The sequence below is a fragment of the Seriola aureovittata genome, chromosome 18, assembly GCF_021018895.1.
Source record: "Seriola aureovittata isolate HTS-2021-v1 ecotype China chromosome 18, ASM2101889v1, whole genome shotgun sequence".
NCBI classification, from domain to species: domain Eukaryota; kingdom Metazoa; phylum Chordata; class Actinopteri; order Carangiformes; family Carangidae; genus Seriola; species Seriola aureovittata.
In genome coordinates, this window is record NC_079381.1 from 6,859,620 (window position 1) to 6,882,500 (window position 22,881).

The window sequence follows — 22,881 nt, forward strand, 5'->3', positions numbered from 1 at the left end:
TTTTGGTTTTGGGCTGTTTACTGAAGATTTCGCCTTGGGCTCTGGGGAATTGGGATGGTCATTTTCATACTTTCATATTTTCTAAAATTTATTGGCCAAACAAGTAATCAGTTATTTGAGTAAATAATCCAACAGATTAATGGTAAATAAAAAAATAATCATTAGTTGCAGGCCTTAATTAGAAATGAATTCTTCACAATCATTAATTTTGACAACAAGATGTCAAAGTCACATCAAAGTCAATAAATAATAAAATTTTTTGTGCAGGCCTTTTGGAAAAAGTTAAAATTACACTTTGACATCTGATTGTCATCGAATCTTTTTTCTTTGTTTTTGTTTAATAAATGTAGTGATCGATGTAATAATTTGGCATGGTTTTTTTTTTTTGGTATACACAAGAGCATACCTCACTTTTTTTGTGTGGCAATTTTGTGCCCATATACCACCCAGTACACTATAGATGAGAATATAAGTGAACTAAAACACTGGTCAAAAGTTAAAGTTAATATTTTACTATGACGTCAAAAGTGAAAAAAGTGAAACTTTTAGTTGTGGCTCACAATGGGGCAGTTCAGTGGAGACTCTGACTGATGCGTTCGTATTGTGACTGAGATGCACATACAGTATGATGCAGGGTGACATGTCATGAGATGCAAAATGCCACTGGTACTCCATCGACCGCCTACCCTCTCACCACCACCCACCGTACTCCATCCAAAGAGGAAACTATAGCTGCCAATCAAGCGGAGGACTACAGGCTAAGCTGGTCATAAGCTCAGTCAATCCCCTGCAGTCCAGCCTGTAGAATATCATTCATCCATTCACATCTGTGGTCAGCTGAGACCAGGACACACAGACAATGTATATGTGTGTGTGTCTGTGAGAGAGACAGACAGAGAGAGATAGATAGATAGAGAGATAGATAGAGAGAGAGAGAGAGAGCTGGGCACTGGACTGAAGTCTGTCACTAGCTACCCCCAATTTCAATAAGTGAACCCCAACTAGAGAGTCCCCCGACCGGATCTGAGCCAATCAATGTGATGTAATATGCCACTGACAACCCAGACTAACACATGGCTCTTCTCTCCAATCAGTTTGACCCTCGGGCTTTCAGGATCACGGGGCCTCAACACAATACATTTAGATCGCTGTGTTTTAAAGCACAGATAAACGAGGCAGCTGCTGAAGATCAGATCTACAACACTGAGGAAATGATGTAGAGGCGACCTTATATGACAGAAATATCCCTCTTACCACAGTATGTGCTTACATAAATGAACTGATGACTTAATTGTTTTTTTTTTTATTTGAATATTATTATTAAATATTATATGTCAAAGTCTTAAGAGTAGATGGTGGATTTTAAAAGCCTCTATTTTGCATAAGGTATAATCCTTCCAAGTTACAAAAATTGATAATGATAACTATAATTTATTAGGCATTTAATAGTATTAACATTATAATGTCTTTGCCGACAAGATAAAGTGATTTTTTTTTTTTAATGGTTGAAAAAACTTTTGTTTATTTTCTTAAACTTCTGTAGCACCTGGGTTGTAGGTCAGTACTATAACTGGAGTTGTTAACCTGTTTTCTCATTTTGTCAATGGTCTGACACTGCTTATGTTTCCTCAGGTCGGCATCTCGTGTGTACTCTCTGAATTCAAGAATTATGACCATTTTCTTACCTCAAATGTAAACAATCACTTGACTTGGTATTTATTAGAGGCATTTATGAGGTAAAATGGGAAATTCTTTGGTTAACCTTAAGAGATTTATTTGAAGTTTTACTGTGCAGACCAGGGGTGAGAGCATGAGCCCTAAGGCGCATTTAAAATCCAATAAGTAGAGCAATAAGAATCAGGTTTATTTTGATACTGTAGCGAGGTCCAGGTCAAGAGGTGAGGTGCGATTTGAGGCCTGGCAGCGTACTCCTCCTACTGAAATGTCATAGATGACATCACTACACGTCTACCTGCAGACGCCGCAAGATACGATGAGCCAGTGAAGCATGAGGCTGCTCCAAAAATACTAAATCTGCCTTCCAGGGTAAAAACTCTTATCTCAAATAACAATTACTGAGCAAGAGAGGCAGACCGTCAGATCGGCTTAGAGCTGAGCAGTGGTGCAGCCTTTCAAAAAGTAGCGTCCGAAAGAGCAAAGTTAATTTGGATCAAGGGACAAGGCAAGTGGACATAGCAGAGCAAGGTCATTCTGCAGGCCAGAGATGTCTGCATATATATATAATAACCTAAAGCTCAGTGTAGAGGTCAGATTCATATTTTAAAGACTGATACTGTCATAATCTGATTTTAGGACAACCCAAGCAGTGAGATACGTCTTTCTAAGAATGCTAAAATCAATTATGCTGCTGGCATGTGTTTATTTGTGCCTGTCTAAATCTGTTTCTTTGTTAATACAGTCTGCGTATCTACTAGGTCTAAAACAACTGATCAATTAGGTGACTGGCAATCATTTAGCTAGAAGAAATTCAATATTTTTCTGTTTCCAGCTTCTCAAGTGTGAGAATCTGCCATTTTTCTGTTCTTCGTGTCTCTCTTTTCTGTTCTTTTTCCTGTAAATTGAGTATCTTTAAGCTTTAGAGTGTTAGTCTGACAAAACAAGAACAAGATCTCTGACACCTTCTTACTACTTTCTCTATTGAACATTTTACACAATTGAGTGATTAAATGAAAAAAAAAAGTTTAAATAATGATTATCTGCAGCCCCTATGAGTATCTATTTCTGTTTTAGTTCAAATGTTTTTACAAAATTTCCATGAAAAGGAAAATGACTCTTTAAGAAAGCAGATTTGGTTTAAATTGTTTTAAATTCATCCAAAAGTTGGTATGTTTCCTGCTGTAGTCCTAAGCAATAAATGTCAGCAGAGAGAAAGAGAGAATGTGAAGAAAATAAACGGTTAATAGTCTTTCTTCTGCAAACATTATTTCAATATGGAAAGTCAGATTTTTTCATTTACTTGAACTGATTTCCACAGACTTTTTGTTTTAAATGTGAAGAAAGGAACGGCCATCTGTTACACGCCGGCACATATAGACTTGTGTGTTCAGCCAGGCAGAAAGATATAGGACAACTGCAGAGCAACTTGTGGGAAAAAAAAAAAAAGGAAAAAGAAATCAGCATCCTCATTCAAAGAGAAATGACAAAGCAATTGATATAACATGTTTAAAATAAAAAGATAATCTAGGAAACTAGATCAACATTAAAACAAACTGCAGCTACAATAAAATATATCTTAAGCTGAAACTAGATTTAACTGATTAAAAAAACAGATTCAATGCTAACGGCATTGTGTTCATTGGATTTCTCTCCATCTTTCTTGTTTTCTCGTACACTGTCATCTGTCCCCTTCTTTCCAAGCATTTCTTTCTTCCCTTCCTCCCTCCATCTCCCTCAACCCGTCCTCCCTTTTTTCTCTCACTCCCCTCGCCTTCTTCCTCTGATCACTGCCCTGCTCCTGCCTGTGTGCACTGTAGCTCTCAGGGGGGTCTGGCATCAGTAAGCCCATCAGAGGGAGACCGTGATGCACCTCTTTTGATCAGCGCAGTCGCCACATTAGCATGTACCTCTGCGCTCTCCTGTTCTCCCCGCTGCTCTGAGTAAGCTACCTGCCTGTCAGCGCCGCCGACCCACGAGGAGCCTCGCCCAGGTAAGACAGAAGGCGCTCGGAGCTCGTCTGAATCTTAATCACTAATGAACACAGGTTTCGCAGCGCCAATGATAAGAGCAGAGAGAACTGCTCTTGTGATCTCACTGAGAAGACGGACAAAAGCCTCGCTGTGCATCTCTAATGTACTGTAAGGGCCCCCGTAGCTGAACACAGCGCCGCGGACTTGGTGAGAGCTGAGTGATACGAATCGACTGAAGGTGTTGATTCAGTACTGAAGTTTTTTTTTACTCTCTTGGGACTTTATACCTCAAATGGAGCCTCATGTTCGCACTCTTTCTATGTCCTTTTCAATGACAACAAACTAAAACATGACATATCTTAATTTGTTTTTGAAAGAACACAAAGGTAGCCTGTTTGTGTTTAAATGATAATGTACAGTGGCTCTTTCATGCTCTGACAGAAACATCACTTTTAGTTCTGGTGACAACAGAACACAAAAATGGAGGAATTTTCTTGCTTTTTTCCCCCCTGCTTTTATGAGGGGTTGTGTTTGGCCCAGGTCTGGCCTAGGTCTGGATCCACAGGCGGGTGCCCTCTCACTTGTGTGCCACTTAATTAGCCAGCCGTGCACAAAGGGGAGTTGGTCACATGGGCCCAATTTGGCCCGCTATAAAGTCTGCAAGGGCTCAACATGCATTACTACAGAAGTATTTACGTGCCTGCCGCACCGGGGTAAGAGACTTTGAAGATGCAGAAAACAGGACGGAGAAGAAGAAGTGAAAAGGAAGAGAGAAAAAAAAATATCTGAAATGAAAGGAGGGGACCCTTAAATTCCAGGGAATTTTTCCAGATGTTGCACAAATATTCTGCTGAGGCAATCCAGATGTGCTCACTCTGTTTATTCCCTCCTTCTGCTCGCTGTTCCAAAGACTTCTCTCTCTTTCCTCTTTCTCTTTCTACAACCCCTCTACCCCTCCCTCCTTCAAGCAGCCCACATCAGTGTTCCCTGATAGTGCCTTTTAAGTGAGGGCTTTAATAGCCCCCAGGGCACCTTAGCATCCACTAGGATCCTGTAATAAACATCCACTCTCATTCTCTACAGCACATGTGTGTGTTAGAGTGTGTGTGTGTCAGAGAGAGGGAGATTAGGTGCCTTGTTTTATCGCTCTTTGGATCAATTAACAATTAACTCTGTTACTAACAATAGCCGCAATGAGAAAAAAAAATGCAGAGAGTGAGACAAGACCTAAATAAAAACATGCTTCCTGCTTCCTTTTACCAGAATCCACACTGATCCCTTTTTGCCCCCCCCCCCCCCCCCCCCCCCCCCTTCTATCACTTTTCCCCTCGCCTCACCTCCATACAAACACTGTCATGTCTACTGAGGCTGCTCCTCTCCCACAGAGCGTGACCCAGCCACAACCCCTGACCTTCCCTCTCCCAGACAGCACACTGATTCTCAGCTGCTCCACATGCACCAGTTCATGAATCAGTGTGTCGGGGACTCCCAGCAAACACCACCAGTTCAGCTCAGAACATACGTGTTGTAGCATAAGCTAACGGCGCACATGGCACACACAGGCATGTGCAGACTTGCACACAATGACACATATGCATACTATGTGCTAACACCCACGTAAACATTCTGATACTCACACACATGCAAATGTGCATCGGTGCTGCAACAATTACTTGATTTATCATTCAATGAATGCCTAGAATAATCAACATAAACTTTTCATTTTCTATCGATTGTTTAAATTATTTATCAAGCAAGAATACCAAACATACTTTGGCTCAAGTGTTTCCAGTGTGAGGATTTGCTGCTTTTCTCTGTTTTATGTCATTATAAATTAAATATCACTCAAAGCAACCAATTTAAAGATGACGCCTTGGGCCCTCAGAAATTGTTATGGGCATTTCTCAGAATTTTCTGACATTGCAACTACCTTAATAATTAATCAATAAATAAATAAATAAATAAAAAGAAACAACGGATGAATCAATAATGTAAGTGTTAGCTGCAGGCCTACTTCCCGCCAAAAGACACACACACACACACACACACACACACACACACACACACAAATACAGTACATAAAACTACACAGCTGCGCACAATCCTGTTCAATAATAGTCCTGTTCCGCCAACAACTCAAGGCTCAGATCTGTCCCGTTTAATCTGCAGCCTTCTCCTGTTTCCCGTTCTGGGCTGAAACAGAAGAAAGCATCCTAAATGTGACACTTGAACTTGTCAAAGCCGTTTGTGCAGGCAACTGTCAGCACTTTGGTATGCAGAACGCTGATGACAAAGACATGGCCAGCGCCTGCACGCCTGCCTGTCTCTCTGCCTAGTAAACCTGGTTGCTCAACTTTTTTCTCTCACTCACTAAAAACAACTGATTTGTATATAGAAGGGAAGGCTGCATGTGCACTGAATTTATTGTGTTAAGAGAGTCGAGAGAAAAAAATTACACACTGTCATGGAGCAGTGATACAAAGCCCCGTTCAGTACATAATCCATTTACATGACACTGAGAACATTTTCCTTGCTGGCACAAAGCAACAGTTTTCTCAGTCTAACAAGCAGGTTAACAAATTCTATAGCCAGTATCAAAGAGCATTCAACTCAGTCACCACTTAATGAGCTTCCTGCGTTCATCCATTTTTCTTATTTTCAGTGACTAAACAGTGATTCTCATTAAAAAAAAAATTTTTACTATGGTCAAGATGGGCGAGCATTTCATAATGTCTAATATTATGTGGCTCCATTGTTTTGCATTACATGGCTCTACTAAGTGATGTCAGAGCAAACCCTGTCTGCAAAGCTAATTTCCCTTTAGGGGCAATAAAATGTTCAACTCAAATAGATTGAACATTGTGGAGAAATGAAGGGAGGGAACAGCCGTTTAAGCACTTTCAAACAAACATCAGCAGCAAGAGTAGAAATTAAACTTGGACTTGGTGGAATGATAATGATGACGGTAACACATGTTCATCTGTCAATATCGAGAGTCAGAGGTAACCGTGTTGCCGGTGTTGTTTTTCCAGATAGACGGCCCCATCCCCCTCTACTTTTAACACCCTTCCACCTTCCTGCCATTGAGAACATTCCTAAAACCAGACGGCCACAGCAAGGTGTCTAACCGTGGGTGACAAAGCCCTCCAGACTTCTGTTCAGTCTGTCTGTTATGTGTGTACATGCATACAGGTGTAGGTGTGTGTGGGGGTGTGTTGAGGCCGAGGGGGCCGCAGTCTGGGCGGATGTATGAACATGCTAGACCTGCAGGCGTCAACAAACAGTTAATCAGTTATTCTCTTCTGCAGGCAGAGGAAAAACCCATAGAGGAACCCTGTTATCTCACATATGATCTTTTTTTTCGCCCTTTTGTCTCTCTCACACACGGTAATTTGTGAAAATAATGTGAAAGTTATAATTCACTAAGGATGTATGTATTTATGCTTTGTATCCATTTCTGAGATGACCTGTGTCAGCCCTTTTTGCATCGGCTAATATCCCTCGGCATTCTCCGTCTCATCAGTAATACAGGCTGTTTGGTAGCTCCTGTAATGGATCTCCTGTTTATCATAATTGCAGTCACAGGCCCTAATCTTACAAACTGATTTAAAGGACCACGTTGCCAAAGCTGAACCTGAATCCTATCGTCAGAGTGTGAGAGGGATGTGAAAGTCGAAGAAAACTTTCTGATGCAGGGTGTCTTGAGAGCTTGCCCATGTAGGATCTGGAAAAACTCAGGATGATACCCGAACTACAGGTTCAGTGATCCTTAATCCAAGCCTGAAGGTAAACTGAACGGTGAAGAACCTCCAAAATGAGGCAAACAAGAGATATGAGAGCAACTTGCAAGATAACAGATAACAACAGCTCACAGTGATATACAGTGGGAGCTAAATACATACAGTATGAAGATGAAATTTTCTTTTACCACATAATGTTACTGGATTGGATTGATATTTATAGATCCTGAGCAACAGAATAAAGGCTGGTACAAATATAGAAATCTGGTGAGTGTGACAACCGGTGACCTGAAATATATGTAGAACAACAACAACAACAACAGTCAATTTCAGCAGTAATATATGCTATAAAAGGATAGTTAGCTAAACTAATATGGGGATATTTATGCTTGGACTTCTAACACCACAAAAAGTAGCCATTTCTACATGCAATATACCATTTATTAGGTAAACACATGCTTTCACACAAGCTTAGTTTACTCATACTTAGTTAAGTGTAGCAGTGGCATGTTGCCTTGCAGCATCATACTGCACAGCTGAGGTCCAAACCTATCTAGTGCTTCTATTGGTCCTACTAGCGAATCAATAAGAAATAATGTTATTTTGTTCACCTTACATTTAGTTTAAGTCCTAATAAAGGTTATTAACAAAGCATCTGAGTATGGAATAAGTAGGGAGAAGAACTTTAGGATAGCTTAAGCGTTTCTTAAGCAGGGGAAAAAAAAATAGCTGCAGGAAGAGGATGGAGGGGGAAGTTTTACAAATGAAGAATGAGAGTGGCTACAGATGCAGGGATATTTGCATGTGTTTTTATTACTCATTGAACGAATCAACACTATTATGTCAGTGATGCTATTTTACAGACTCAGACTTTTAAATTCAATTCTTATACCCTCCAGATATAGACACCATGCCTCTCATTAGCCTGAAACACTAATAGATAAAATAAAGAAAAAGCTTCTGAAAATGCTCCAAAATTCAGGAGAACTTTCTTTATTGTGGGAATTTTACCTCCCATGATAATCCCAGGTTCTTCTGACTGACACTGGGAAACAGCAAAGTGAAGTTTTCCAGCAAACAGGAAAGTTTTTAAATAACTCATATAATCGTTATATCCGCAGGTTGCCTGAGAATGTGTGTAGTGTAAAATCATAACCATAGAGAACTGAGTCACTGGCTATTATAAGATACTTGTGTTTTGTGCCCATGGGCCACTGTGCCTTATTCTGTCTAGGTCTAATTTAAATTATGGCTGTTCCAAATATAAATTAATTTTCTAGGTATGAAAGCATTTCTGTGTGTTCAGAGCGGCATATCTCATCCACTCTGAAGAAGAAATAACTACATTTCAATTTTGAGTTGCGATTGTCCTTAAATTGGCAGTACAAGGCCGGTTCAGTGGGGTCACATCTCGCTTTCATGCCAGTGCAAACCTCTACCTGACTTGGAGGAAGAAAACAGGGGATATCTGTAGCTACATTTACAAGTGTAACTTTTACATTTAAATTTAAAATCTTCTTTCTTCTCTAAATATAAAGATAAATTTAAGATAGACTTAACATTCACAATGATTTATTTTATCTTTATCCTTCACACTGCTTTCTTCCAACCTTCAAAAAGCTGTAGCAGCATTTAATCATGAAAAAACTGTGGCTAGCAATTAATCTCATATGTGAAAACATAAATAGTGGAGCTACTTGCATTTATTGGCGTGCAGGTGCGCATAACCTTCACTCTTTGCTTTCTTCGGCTTACACCCAAACACCAGCCCACTCACACACACTCACTCACACATGCACACACAGAATATAACTGAGGTGTGTGTTTTTTTTTTGTTTTTTTTAAAGGATGGATTTTCTTAAGGATTTCTGTGGCCCTATGCCCAGCGGTGTGTGGCAGCCCCATCCCACCCCCCATCCCTTGGCATCTGGCAAGGTGACAGACAAACGTAACGGCAGCAGTCGCAGTGGGTGGTGGGGGTGGGGCAGGCGTGGGGCACACTGGGACACCTCATCTCGCTCGGTGCAACCTCAAAAAGGAACTGTGATAGAGCAGCGAGAGACACAGTCTTAATTACCCTCCTCTGTTTCTACTGCAGCGGCAAGTGTTTACATGTAAATACACACGGACACACACACACACACGGGGTGATTTGAGTGTGAGCATGTGCAAAAAAAAAAAAGACAGGGGGGGTACTGTGTATACACCTGGATATACAGTTCTATAAAAACAACTTCTCAGCTGGAGTCCATGACTTAATTCCTTTTCTTTCTCCGAGGAATGCAAGAACATCAAACACATCGTTCCAGCTTTTGATCATGTTACACACTGATGATATCGCAACCAGCGTAACAGATGCATATTATTACATGTGAAGCAATGATCCAGTGTAGTCTAATCTTACTTTTGTGACCTACTGTATCTTCTAGAAGCAGAAGATGAAATCTTACTTACTCCTGCCACAATGTTCTACATGACTATCTTAAGTGAAATAAATCAACACCCTTTTTTTTTTTTTTTTTAAACTGTGGTTCTCATTGGGGCCAATTATAAGTAGTATGGGAAAAAAATGTGGGCATAAGGAAATATAATAACATGAAGGAGCATAATATGTATCTAGGATTCATCTCGATTCGTCATCCGTCTCTAGCGAATACCCATCAAAGCCTATTTGCTCATAACTTAATTAGAGAACACATTATACCTGCCAAACAGCTGAGATATTTTCATGCATTACCGCGATCACAGAAAGGAGAGTCGACAGTTGTTTTTATTATTGAAAACATGGTAACTTGAGGATGGAGACGAGAAGGTAGTTAGCTTCTGTCAGCTACTGTTTGTTTTTTTTTGCGGTTTCTTGGCAGCATTTTAATTTCACAACACACATAATGCTATACTCTTATTTTTCTTTTCTACTTTAATCATGTTGTTTCTTCCTCAGTCTTTTGTTCTCTGGTTCTGTGATGCACACAGAACAGAGAGAAGAGAGCTCTGGCTAGAGCAGGGCAAACTGACCTTCCTCTCAATGCGAATTATGAGTGTGATCTGGTCAAATCCCCACAGAGACTACGTTTCCACTTCAAAAGAGTGGCTGTACGCACCCTGAATACTGCCAGCCCACAGAAAAGCCATTCAGACACTCAGAGGACCTGCAATAAAACCCTGAAACTAATGGTGCTCAGATGATTTCAACGCCGAGCAGCGGGCGTTCACAGCAACACCCGCACTTCTGCAAATCCAAACTGTGAATGTAAATTACTGCTGAAGAGATTGGTTGATTTAAGTCATCTAGCAGGCAAAAACACCGATCATTCCCAGGTTCTAGCTTTTAAAAAGTGAAGAATTACTGCTTTTCTCTGTCTTAAATCATTGTAAAATGAATATTTTTTAGGTTTTGGACAGCAGGATGGGATTAAAAAAGCAGCGTAAAGATGTCACCTTGGACTCTTGGAACTTGTGAAGGTCATTTTTCACAACTTTATGGACAAGACTAGACTAATCCTTAGTTCCAGCTCTGCTGTGAATCACCACAAATCACAGACCGTGGAATCTGGAATGACAAATGATAAAAAAAAAGGGAAGAAACATGAAAATAGAAAATAGAAAAAAGAAATAAAAAAGGTCTACAAGCTACTGTCTTTAAAACACTTTAAACAACAGACTGAATGCCAAAGGCAAATTCCTGAAATGATGGAGCATATGGGGAGCAAGGGTCAAGGTTTGAGGTGCAAAGTTCAGTGTGGCCATTATCAATAAAGACCTCCTGCGAGCAAAGGACCTCCTTACACAAATAATTAACGAGCATTTATGTCATTCCATGATTTGTGCATCAGAAAGCCTCCCAGTACTTTCTGATTTGTACTATGTTTAGAACATAAACAAGTGTGGGCTGCAGAGGAGAGAGGAGAGAGCATGACAGGCTAAAATATGTACTGTTTTATCTGGAGCCAATGCAGCTTCTTCTTAGTCATGAAGTATAATTAATGGTTTATACTGATCAGCAGAGGAAAAAAAACACTGGCCTACACTTCATGGCTGTTTACCATAATTAAAAAACACACAAACTCTTGCTGTGTTCATACTTGCAACATGAATCCTTTTTTTCCCGCGCGCAGTTTGGTTTGGACGTTGGCAGGGGTGAGGGGTGGGAAAGTGGAGGGTGGGCACATAGAAGGCAAGCAAATTTTCTTTGATTTCCTTGAGTTAAAGGCCTCGTGGGTGAGATTGAGAAAGAAAAAAGAGAAAGGAGAGGGAGAGAGAGCTGTCACTTTAAGCCATTAAGTCTCGCTATAAAACTCCTCCAATAAAAATGACAGCTGCAGCCCCTTTTCTCAGAAGGGGAGCAAAAGCATCACATCAGGAACACAAAACTGGACGGCCGTAAAAGACAAACTTGGCCAAATGCTTTTGGCAGTGTAATTCCACAAGCCCGCTCCCACCACACACACACACACACACACACACACACGCACACACACGCGCACACACACACACACACACACATACACACACACCTCCCGGCACCCTCCCTGTATTACCTTTGTTCCTGAGTTACTGCCAGAAAAGGAATGCAGCCCTCAGACCCCCCCCCCCCCCCCCCCCCCCCCCACACACACACACACACACACACAACGCCATGAATCTCACTTTCTCATCAAAGACCATGAACTTCATTGATTTTGGGAGTGAGTGTGTGTCTGTGTGTGTATGCTGGGGGGTACCTTATGTTCCCCTAAATAGAAAGCGCCAACGAGTTTAGATCCACTGGTTTAAAAAACAACACACACACACACACACACACTTTTTTAGCAGGTGGTAAAACAGGCCTTTGGACTGAACAATTAGGTGCTTTTCAACGGTGTTGAATTAATTATGATCTATAAAAAGAGAACATTTTGTATCATACAGTTGCGTAAATCATAGAGACATTAGTCACATTCACTTTAACCCTGACCAACATTCAGCAAATAAGATTTCTCTAAAAAACAGATGATTCAGTGTTTAAAAGTGTAATCATTTTAGACTTCATTAGACTCAATCTGCCCTTTTTTTCACTAAACATGTAAAAGCTCATTAGGCTGTTATTCAGGACTCTCAATTACTTTCAAGAAAAAATTGTTTTGATTTTCTAAAAACTTTTTTATCTCAAAAATCTTTTGAACAACAAATTACGGCAGCACATTTCATGCTGCAGTCTCTGTCTGATTGTGGTCAAGAACATTTTGTTTATATAACCCAAATTAGTCTCTGCAGGCTTTCGAATCTGGACAACATACTGTATAACACCCTCTATCCTCAGATCCTGGATAAGGAAAAACTCAATAAAAACCAGCCATGTGCAACATTCAGCTGGTAAAACTTCATTACATGGAAGTACCAAGGTGCTGACATATTAGCCACAAAATAATCAACCAAACAGAAAATCAATACCTGAACATCAACTGAGGGATAAGAAGGTAAAAGGTTTTTCACCTCTGCATTGTTCAAACACTTTCCTTTCTTTCCACAGTCACGTTGTTTGTTTCACTGACAGTCATAATCAGCCTCTGCTCTGACAAAAGGACACATTCTCCTTTCAATGTCATCTCCTCAGTCTCCATAGCTTAATGTCAGATATTGAGGGGGCAGCTAATAGTGGGATCAGGCAACACATCAGTATACAGTACTGAGCATACGGTGCCAAAGGGGGGATGTCGTCATCACTGCCAACAACCGATCTATAATTGTAAAATGTACTTGCTGTCATTTCAAACAGTTGCATGTCAGAATTTCTAATGCAGCACGACAGATAATTACACTGAGTAAGCGGCTAATCGATACGTTCAAGGACTTTGCAGATAGTGGCGTCCTTGAAGTGGCCAATTAACAATCAGCGCTCAAGTGGACCTTTGATGGAGCAAGTTTAAATATAAATGGTGATTTAAGGACTGACAGATTAGGACCATAGGCGATGAAAAGGCTGCTGATACAGCATGGTGTGGCTCTGAGGAAAAGATTAGATCCAGCGCTGCTGGAAAAGTGCTCCTCCTCACTTAAACAATTAAGTGGTGAGCCTTACACCAACCAGATAAGACTCTGCTGTGTGTATGTATTGTCAAGTGTACTGTATTGGCTACCCTGGTGCACATTTAGTTAGACTTGAAACTTGAATCACTTTCAGCGTGGACACACAATATGGTGCACCTGTAATAACAGCCCGTCAGTGTGTGTGTAACACTGGCAGTTTAGCGTATTTCTGGGAAGCCACATAAAGGGCGTTGTGGCGACAGTGTCAGTGAGCGGGTTCTGTAACAGAAGAAAGCTGCCCGGTGTCTCAGAAGTCCCCGTGAATCTCCTCGGTGCGTACAGGCAGCTGATGATACGTGTCGAGGTGTAACCTGACGCCCTCATGAAAGAGCAGCAGAAACAATAACAGGGCTCGCCTTCAGCTCTGTGCTGTCTCTCTGCTACAGGGGACAAGGGTCTGCTCTGTTCACTTGCATAAACTTATGGTAGTGGTCAGCATTAATGATTCAGAGTGTGTTGTGTGTGTTTAAACTGGAAATTAAAAGCATCCATTAATAAAAATTAAGACTTCATCTCAGATTAATGGTTTCAAAACAGAGTTATACTTAAACAAAATGACTTAACTTTTTATGGAAATTCAAACATGTCTTATGTTACTCTGCTATTTAAAATTATGACAGCTGTGTAAATATCCCCTTTTTCTTAGAGTCTTTACTTTCTGGAAAAATTTAACATGAAAATGAATGTGAAAGTTGCCTGTCTGGCTCTATAACTAAACAGAAAGTAGTAGCTTTTACCAAGTCTCCTCTACAGCCTGTAATCAGTGTGTGCATTAAATGGAGCATTTCCATCCACACAACATAGATTTCTGGTCAAACCTAAGAATGACAACAATGCATTATCCAACCTGTGTCACCTGTGTGTAACCGGTGTGTTAAGTTTGCCCTAATCTTAACCTGAGCACAGTTTTACCAGACAAAACTGCCCTTAATGAGTCAAACCACTTTGGTTAGGCACGCTACAAGTTCAAATCTCATCCTGTTTCATTTTTAAACCACTAACTACACATACAACAGAAGCAAATTTAGCCGCAAGTTAAACCAAGCCACGTGAAAAACAACATAAAGCATTTAAAAGAAGGCTTCAATGCATGTCTATATACTTTCATCAAAGGGTTACAAGAAGACTAGAGGAAAGCACATAGAACTCGCGCACAAGATGCAATGGTAAAAAGTAAAATAAATAAATAAAGTGCTCGTTGAATTTAAAAAAGTTAAAACTGTCTCTGAAATTGTTACATTTGTTCAGTCCTACTTGTTAACGCGCACAGCAAACACTCAAGTACAAAGCTTCATCTGCCTATACACTTTTCTTCGTGCAACTAATTCAAATTTAAAAAATATCGACGGTTAAAGCCAACGTGCAAAGTTAAAACAAGTAGGCTACATTTAATTGCAGCGCACGCGAGGAATGCGCACGGCTTATCCCGAGTGAGATGTCACTCCGTATCAAAGCGAAATGTCATCAGCTCGGGTAGCAACATTACATATGCAACACGACCAACATGTTTTTTTTTTTTAATGTTTTATAAGAAACTACAAGTGTTTTTCAAAAATGTAAATAAAGAAGGCAACGTCCGCTGCAGTTCGTCAACAGCTCGAAACATGTTGGTGCATTTGGCAACTCACTCCACGCGCTGTCAAAAGATAAAAGGAGGCAAAAAAAAAGCAAAAAAACGCAGCGCGAGAACGTTTCACACTAATCTGCCGATGAAAGTCCCATCTAAAACCCTCACATTCATAACACAGCAAGGCTTTGTCATTAGACAAACAAACTTACCCAATGACAAGAATGGTTTGGTTTCCATGACTGTCTGGTAGGTTAGCTCATGCCAGCTGAGACGACCGCGTTTGGGAGTTTTTCACAGGCGGCTGCTGCTCGAGCAGACCAGACCAGACCCGGGCTCTGCTGCTGCTGCTCCTGCCGCTCCTGCTGCTGCTGCTGCTGTTGTTGTGGTGGTCCTCTTCAACAAGACGGGACTCGGCTCGAAGCGGTAAAAGTGACAGGTCGATGTCTGATAGTCTCAGAAGATAACCTAATGTTTCTACCTCTGTTTGCTCACTCAGCTGCTGCGCTCACACTCCTCTCTCCCTCTCGTGCTCGGTGTACAACAACTCCAACTACTGGATCTGCACTGCAAAAGGGACCTATGCAGGGGGTACTCCCACCAACGTCGACTGAGCTGCAGCGACACCACACACAGAAACGCGAGCCTCGTCGTGAACTTTGAAATCAACACAAAAGAAAGGGGAAAAAACATTAATACACAGTACATTTCATCCGAGTTATTAAAAGTCTAGTTTTCCTCGAGGTGGAGGTTTTCCAGATCACGTGGAGCTCTTTCAGCTGAGCAGCAGCTTCTTATTCTTTTCACTGCTTATCTCCTGTTATTTTAACCTGGTCACATCTGTTGAACCAGGGCTGTTGGCTCAGTAGATAGATGTTTCAACTGCAGTTGCTCACTGCTGAAGCAATTAGCCTATCTCTCTAGAAGCTGCTACAACATTAAAAAATTAATTAAAATAAAATAAACACTCACACATAAGGGTTGCGGTTTGATAGCATTTTATCCTATCTGTTATCAAATCTGCTGTTGTTTCTAAATCCTGAATTGGGTTTAGCTTTGAGAGATTTAAGATCAAGTAGTACATTAACATTTAGCTAGATCAAGACAAACTACATCCATTACAAAGTAGAAATAAGCATAATAGATCCAGATATTTTACTAACTTCTGGCTAGCACAACCAAATCCGAACAATCATACTGTGTTTAAATTGTGTAAAACAACAACAACAAAAAAGTAAATCCAGACCATAAAATTGCACAAGTGAATACTGTTATTTTTCTCAAAACTCTCACTCTAGTACTACATCTGCTAATGTTTATGAAATTCATTGTGTGATCTGCCAACATGGCCTGAAAAAAAATAAAAATTGATGAATTTATTGCAGATGCATAAAAGTTTGGGGCAGATTCACATAAGTCCCCCTCGGCTAGCTTTACAGCAAGCGGCACCACGCTCAATTTGCATAACTCTCACTGCATATGTTAGATCTAGATCATTTCACTGCCATTGTTCTTCCTGCTATATCTGTTTATGCCTAATTCAAGCCACATCCATCTTGCAAGCACCACCTCTCCTTTAACATTCAATCCTACAGATGTATAGAGCAGGTACATGTTTCAGGAGAGTGGAAATTGTCCCTGCTTTGGAGGAGAGCACCGCTGATGAAGGCTTTACGTTCTCCCTATACTGTAAAATCCCTTATGCAATGCGTATAGGAGCAAATGCAGAGTATACCGTACATAAGCCTCCTGCAGTCATCCTCTAGGCCCCTGTGATGAGCCTGCTCCTATTAAACACCTGAAGGTGTTCACCACGTTTGTGCTGAGGCAAGATACATAATTAATGCAATGCATGGCATATCAAAGATCAAAGGCAGTTGTGCAAAAAAAAGGGAAAAGTTAAGTCTGACTGGGCACTGATTCAAGGTGTGTTCGTGCGCGTGTGAGCGAGAGAGAATGTGTGTTTGTGCATTTTATGTGTGTGTGTGTGTATGTGCTTCTGTGTAGGTGTGCAGATGTTTGAGCAGAGAGAACATGAGTCCAGAGGATGACAAGGCCTTGCTTTTGTGTGAATATCACCTTCATCTATCTTCCAAGTAAACAATTATCAATCATCACACAGTGCCTGATGACTGATAGTCAGACGTGTCATGTTTGCGCAATGATGTTAAGTGACTTAATTGGCTGGGTAAGTGCTCTTTAGGAGAGGGAGGGAGGGAATTGGACATCCTATTTGTGCTCTCTTCAGAAAGCTGTGTTGCCTCAGGTCTTCACTCTGTAATAGAAGACAGACACAACATGGTCTTTTTAAACACCTCGATCAGGCCAGGTTCTCTCATCGGCCCGCTACACCGAGCTATTTAATCCTCAGCTTGGGCCATGATTAATAGCAGTCTGACCCTTCACCTCCATTCATATAAATTCTCTGGAGGCAGTTTTGGCTCTCCTCAACGCCTCACACCTCTGCTCATGGAGGCCTCAAGTCTACACTACACTCTTAATTGCAATATCTCTTGGTTCACTTCTTTCTCTTTCTCTCTCTGTCTTTTGCCGTCTTTTTTTCTCCACTTTAAGCAATGTGTCTGGGCCTCAGGGGATGACAGACCACCACTGTTACGATATACTCTGCTATGGTTGCTTTGACAGCGCCCCCTCCTCCTCCTCTTCTTTCTGCCTCTCCTAAAGTGGGTGATAAATGAGACAAGAGCCTTTTGGTCTCCTTTGTACTTTGACCATTCACGACAAGCTCATCCGTAAAAGTGATTATGGCCTCTTTCAGTGGCAATGACAATGGTTTCCAATCCTTAGGAATGTACGGATAAACATACACTATGATTTTTTCAATTAATTGTTTAGACAATTAGTCAGAAAATAGTGGAAAATGTTTGTTATGTCCAATTGATGGTCCTAAACTCTAAAGGTGTTCACTTTACCATGATCTAAAAGTGAGGAAAAGAGCTAATTTAAGAATGTGGAATAGGTGGAAATTTGACATTTCTGCTTGATAATGGCATTAATCAATCAATTAATTAATTAATTACCAAAACTGTTGTAGTATAATCTACTAACCGTTCTGGAATAATAATACTAAACTCATATCAAAGTACAGGAAACAACTTAAAGCAAGTAGTTGAACGCAAAGTTGATTAGGTCTTTATTAGGAGGAAATGTCTTTTTTTCAACTCTGATTCCACTTAAATGTGACCAGTTGATTGAGCGCTGAGGAAAAAGGTGTGCTACGAGGAACACAAAAGCATGTGAGATCATTAGGGCGTTTGCTGAGGTGTTCAGCATTGTCCGCCCCGAGGGAAGGTCTTGATCGTCATAGCCCCGAGTTCACATTCCTTAACCCCGGGGTCAGGGCTTTGTCTGAGGATAACACTGAGGCAACTTCCCCTGCGGAAATCAACAAGAGCTGACAGACTGGAGACGCACACAGAGGCAGGAAGAGGGACCATCGCACACACAGAAGCACACGTGGTCATAAACGCGACTATTTTGTCTCAAAACCAAGAAAACTGTAAGGACAGATGTAAAAGGATCGTACCAGTGTGTCCATTAAATATGAATCACATGTGCATAATTTAGTTTAGTTGATCACTTTCAAATGTGTGCTGTGTAGTTTTAGATTTCTCACTTGTATTTTTTTCCTTCTGTTGTAGGCAGCTTCTGGTTTCTATTTACTTCTATAGAGTGTTAAAGTCAATTAGCTGAATCTTGTGTTGTGTAATCCCCATCACTATGTGTCATTGGACAGGTCCAGTTAATTAAAACCATTAGTTTCACCATCATTACTATTAGTTATTATAACATTGCACTCAACAAAGTAACTGCTCAGAGCTTGGAATGGATTGACAAACTATACATCTCTCCTGCAGCTGGAAAACAAGCTCACGTTGTACTCTGATTATCTACACCAGTGGTTCTCAAAGTGGGGTCCAGGGACTACTAAGGGTCCTTAAGGGGGCTCCTGGGGGTTCCCCACAAAAAACAGAATAAATCTATTTTCACAATAATTGCATCCATAAGTAACTTGATGACGAAATGTATGACTATTTTCTCTAATGAACCATCTAAAAGCAGAAATCTTATCAAATTGGGGTCTGTGGTCTAATTTGTGTCAGTTTAAGGGTCCTCAATGGGAAAATGTTTGAGAAACACTGATCTATAACTCTTTATTTGGAGGTAAAACCAAAAATGAGCATGCCTGACATGTCAGTATAATCCCTTATTGCACATGAAAACTCTGGGGGTGCAAGGGCCGAATCCCGAGATCTCCGGAAATTTTACTTGGTGAGTATAATCTTAATATTACCAACTGCAATCTTGGCCAAATATACAAAAAACAAGACCCTAGTCATTACATTTTTTAACTGTAGTACATTACCTCAGAGAAACAATGTAATTTTGACAACAATGAATGCGGACTTGATGGTCATTATTATTTCTTAATTTAAGTTCAGGATTTAAGTTAAGTTCAGGGAGTCTGTAAATACATTTTTGTGCTGTACCAAAATGAAATGAAACATTTCTAAAACTTTCTAGAGTGATTTGCAGTAGATTGGCAAAAACACACGAGTATGGTCCTTTAAAACACAATTCAAGGACAGGAACCACGTCTTACACCACATCTTTCTAGAGCTTCTCCCCATATTATTAAAATGAAATACATAAAACTATTAAACATAGATTTCAGAAACGATTCTGGTTTCAAATAACATGCCTACAGAAAAGATTTCACCTCATATGCACAACGTCAGTTCTCTCTGCTCTGTTTTCACAGACAGAGTTCATTTTATTGGGAATGATAAGAGCTTTGTGGATATCTGCCCATCAAATTGAACTGATGGATGGCATGAATCCAGGCGCAGGGCCAAGAAATGGTAGTTAAAAAAAAAAAAAAAGATCACACAATATTTTCCCAAATGATCCAAGCCCATTCTGCTCAGGGCTGTTATCAATATTGAACATTACATCAGCTGTATCACTGGCTCGCCACGCTGGGTTTTGAATGCTGCCACGGGCAGACGAGACTCCCTCAACGGGAACCTCTGATGCTCGGGCATGCATCATTCTTTAATATCATATTAAAGTGAAATTGGCTACGTTTAAACAGACACGGCGATAAATCTCGTCAGCACTTGGCAGAAGCTGGTTTTATCACTAGGGGGGGAGAATCACCGTCCCTGCACAGCATCATCTTCTTACCTACGATTGAGTCCAGCATTATTGCTTGATGATGGAGCTACTGTGCTGCTGGAGCAGACAGATTGAGAGGCTGAATTATGGCTGTGCAAAGGGTTGAAGGTGTAGTCAAACCTTTCTTTTTTCTTTTTTTTTTTTTTCTTTTTGGTCTTTGGAGTTGAAAAAGGACAGGTGATGTATGTACACATTGGAAGGTTAAGAATAGAATTCATTGAATTACTGTAATTTACATTTGTCTATCGCACATTATGTAAGATCTGTCTTATTCCAAGCCCCCTGTCAGCTCTGGTAACCAATTCTGTTTTGAAAAACACAGCAGAACTCCCAATTTGTTTTGATTTCTTGTTGTGTGCAGAATATTACTAATTTCTTTCGCAGCCAAATATGCTGGAAACTGAAAGTCAAAGTGTCGGCCGTCACCTGACTGCATGGATCCACTTTAGTCACTGATTTACATTTTACAGAAAGCATTTTTTTGGGGTTGCAGTTTTGTCCTGCAAAGCTCAGCTGCTTTGCATTGCATTGTTGCTGATCCTACTTCCTGATCCTGCATTGCTTTGCATATTGTGACTTGCAATCAGAGCACATCCTGCATCAAAACAGGCCAGTCTTAGGGCGAAAGATTTTGGATGCTGGATACATGATTGGCTGTGTTTGCTTTAGCATGTGTTTTAATATGCATCAGCTGCAAAAACGTAGGGTTAAATGTTACTCATCTTAGCAAATAAAATCACATCAAGCATTATAGTAAAGGTAAAAAAAAGCAAGAACAAATAGGTCTTAAACTAGAATATACCTTTTCAAGTGACACATTAACCTCAGAGAAGCCTCTACATGTCTGATATTAGTCAATAGATTTGTCCTAAGTGACTTCCTCTCCAGTCAGTACAGTACAGCTGGGAGAGTGCAACACTGTTGGACTTCAGCTGGGTAAACATTCCCCGCTGAGGCCAGAGATCTTGTGTACACACAGGGCACAGCGCACGTTCAGCGAGGGGGGCCTCACAGCCGCAGCAAGGATGGATGGTCTAACCAGGCCAGAGTCCATGTGGGCACAGCAGTCTAAAATATGACAAGAGACCACCCCATCTGCTGAAACCATTAAGCTCGGATGAACAGATACCAGCTTGGGTTATAGGGCCGTGGATGCGGCACTTCCCACACCTCTCCCCCTCTATGTGTTTGCAAAGATGCACACATGTGCACGCTGCATGTTAAGTGATCCTCAGACCGCCCGTGAAGGAAATAGACTCAACGGTGCCTGAAAGAGAAACAGAGAGTCATTTCACTGAGAGGAGCATCAGAGTGGTAGTGAAGTAAGAGGACACCTCTTCTGTGGCTTCTTGTATGCTCACCTACAGACCGACAGCATGGCGATCACCCACACATGCACACACAAGACCGTAGCTAATAATAAACCTCAGTGACTCACACATGGCAGATGTGATAAAGATAATGCATTTTTCTTTGCTGAAATCAAAGTCATTTGTCCTGTCTTTGAAAGGAGGCCTGTGGAGATATCAGGGCTAGACATTAGTGTGTTTCGTGAAGCCCAGTTAACCCAGGGGATGCCAAGAGTAACAGTGATGCTATTTGTCTGGATTAACCCTCCTCACAGGATCTCTGTGTTGCTGCTGCCGGTTAGACACTGCACATTTACCATCATCATCTTTTACAGTATTCAGACCTATGTTTGTTTGCGGCTTAATTAGCAGGATATCAAAAAAAATGTTTGGCGGTTTTCAGTGAAATGTGATCTAATGTCAGTCCATAGGCCACAGAAATACAGATAGATATTAGACAGTTATAACTCGCTGTTTTATTTTGGCTCACACCTCCTCTCATACGAAAGGCATAGAAACAAAATTTTATATTCCTTGGTTCAAGTCAAATCTCTCAGTAGAGGCCGAGCGCATTTCTGCCAGTACTGAAAAATTAAAGTGACTTTTCTCTACTCGTTTAACAAATTTCACTCAATTAATAACCCACTGAGGCCAAAAAAATAAATATTAGTATTAAATATTAGTATAATCTAGTATTTTACATAAACATCCATAAATGTCAAAAGCATCATGCGATTGCAAATGAATTTTGATGACTGGACTCTAATGACTAATGTTGGAGAGATGTTACATTTTGATTTGAAATTAGAACCGAGTTGACGTCAAAATCCAACGTTGACTAACTGATATTGTGATGTTAAGCAGATGTTTTGCACACGACTAGAATCTCGGTATTTTTTATATCAAGATGGCGTTGGCATGAGACATTTGGAAGACGTTGTATTTTGGTTACTTAACAACACAACCTAAAATCAATGAAAAATGAACTTGTCGTCAGTATTCCACGTCAAATTGATGTTCGCATTAGACATTGTCCTGACCTTGAATTTCCGTACCTGACAGCGCAACCTCGTCAGCTGCCTACAGGGTGTAGCTATTAGTCTTAATTGACTCAATCGAAATCTTGCACAATTCATCCTTGTGCAAAGACCACATTTTCATGATTTCTATATTCTCAGTCAGTTATGCGTATTTTGATCCAGGTACACGGAGCAACCTTCTTAACATTTTGTAACATTAAGAATTTTGACAAATGTGAGGCCTAAGCGCTCTCTGGATACCTCTTACTTCTTTTGATATATTTATTTTAATGT

At 40.6% G+C, this 22,881-nt stretch overlaps 1 protein-coding gene across 3 annotated transcripts in view; it reads right to left on the reverse strand.

Annotated features, from left to right (window-relative positions):
- The window catches only part of rxraa (retinoid X receptor, alpha a), a 108,311-nt gene extending 92,613 nt beyond the window's left edge, over nt 1-15,698 (reverse strand). Inside the window, exon 1 of one of the 3 annotated variants that reach the window (XM_056402938.1) lies at nt 15,233-15,698. In XM_056402938.1, the coding sequence (XP_056258913.1) occupies nt 15,233-15,260 (28 nt within the window). In that variant the 5' untranslated portion in view covers nt 15,261-15,698. Of the gene's footprint in view, nt 1-10,825; nt 10,922-15,232 lie in introns of those variants that run through there. The other 2 variants (XM_056402939.1, XM_056402940.1) reach the window with 2 other exon arrangements.
- Nucleotides 15,699-22,881: the final 7,183 nt, after the last annotated feature.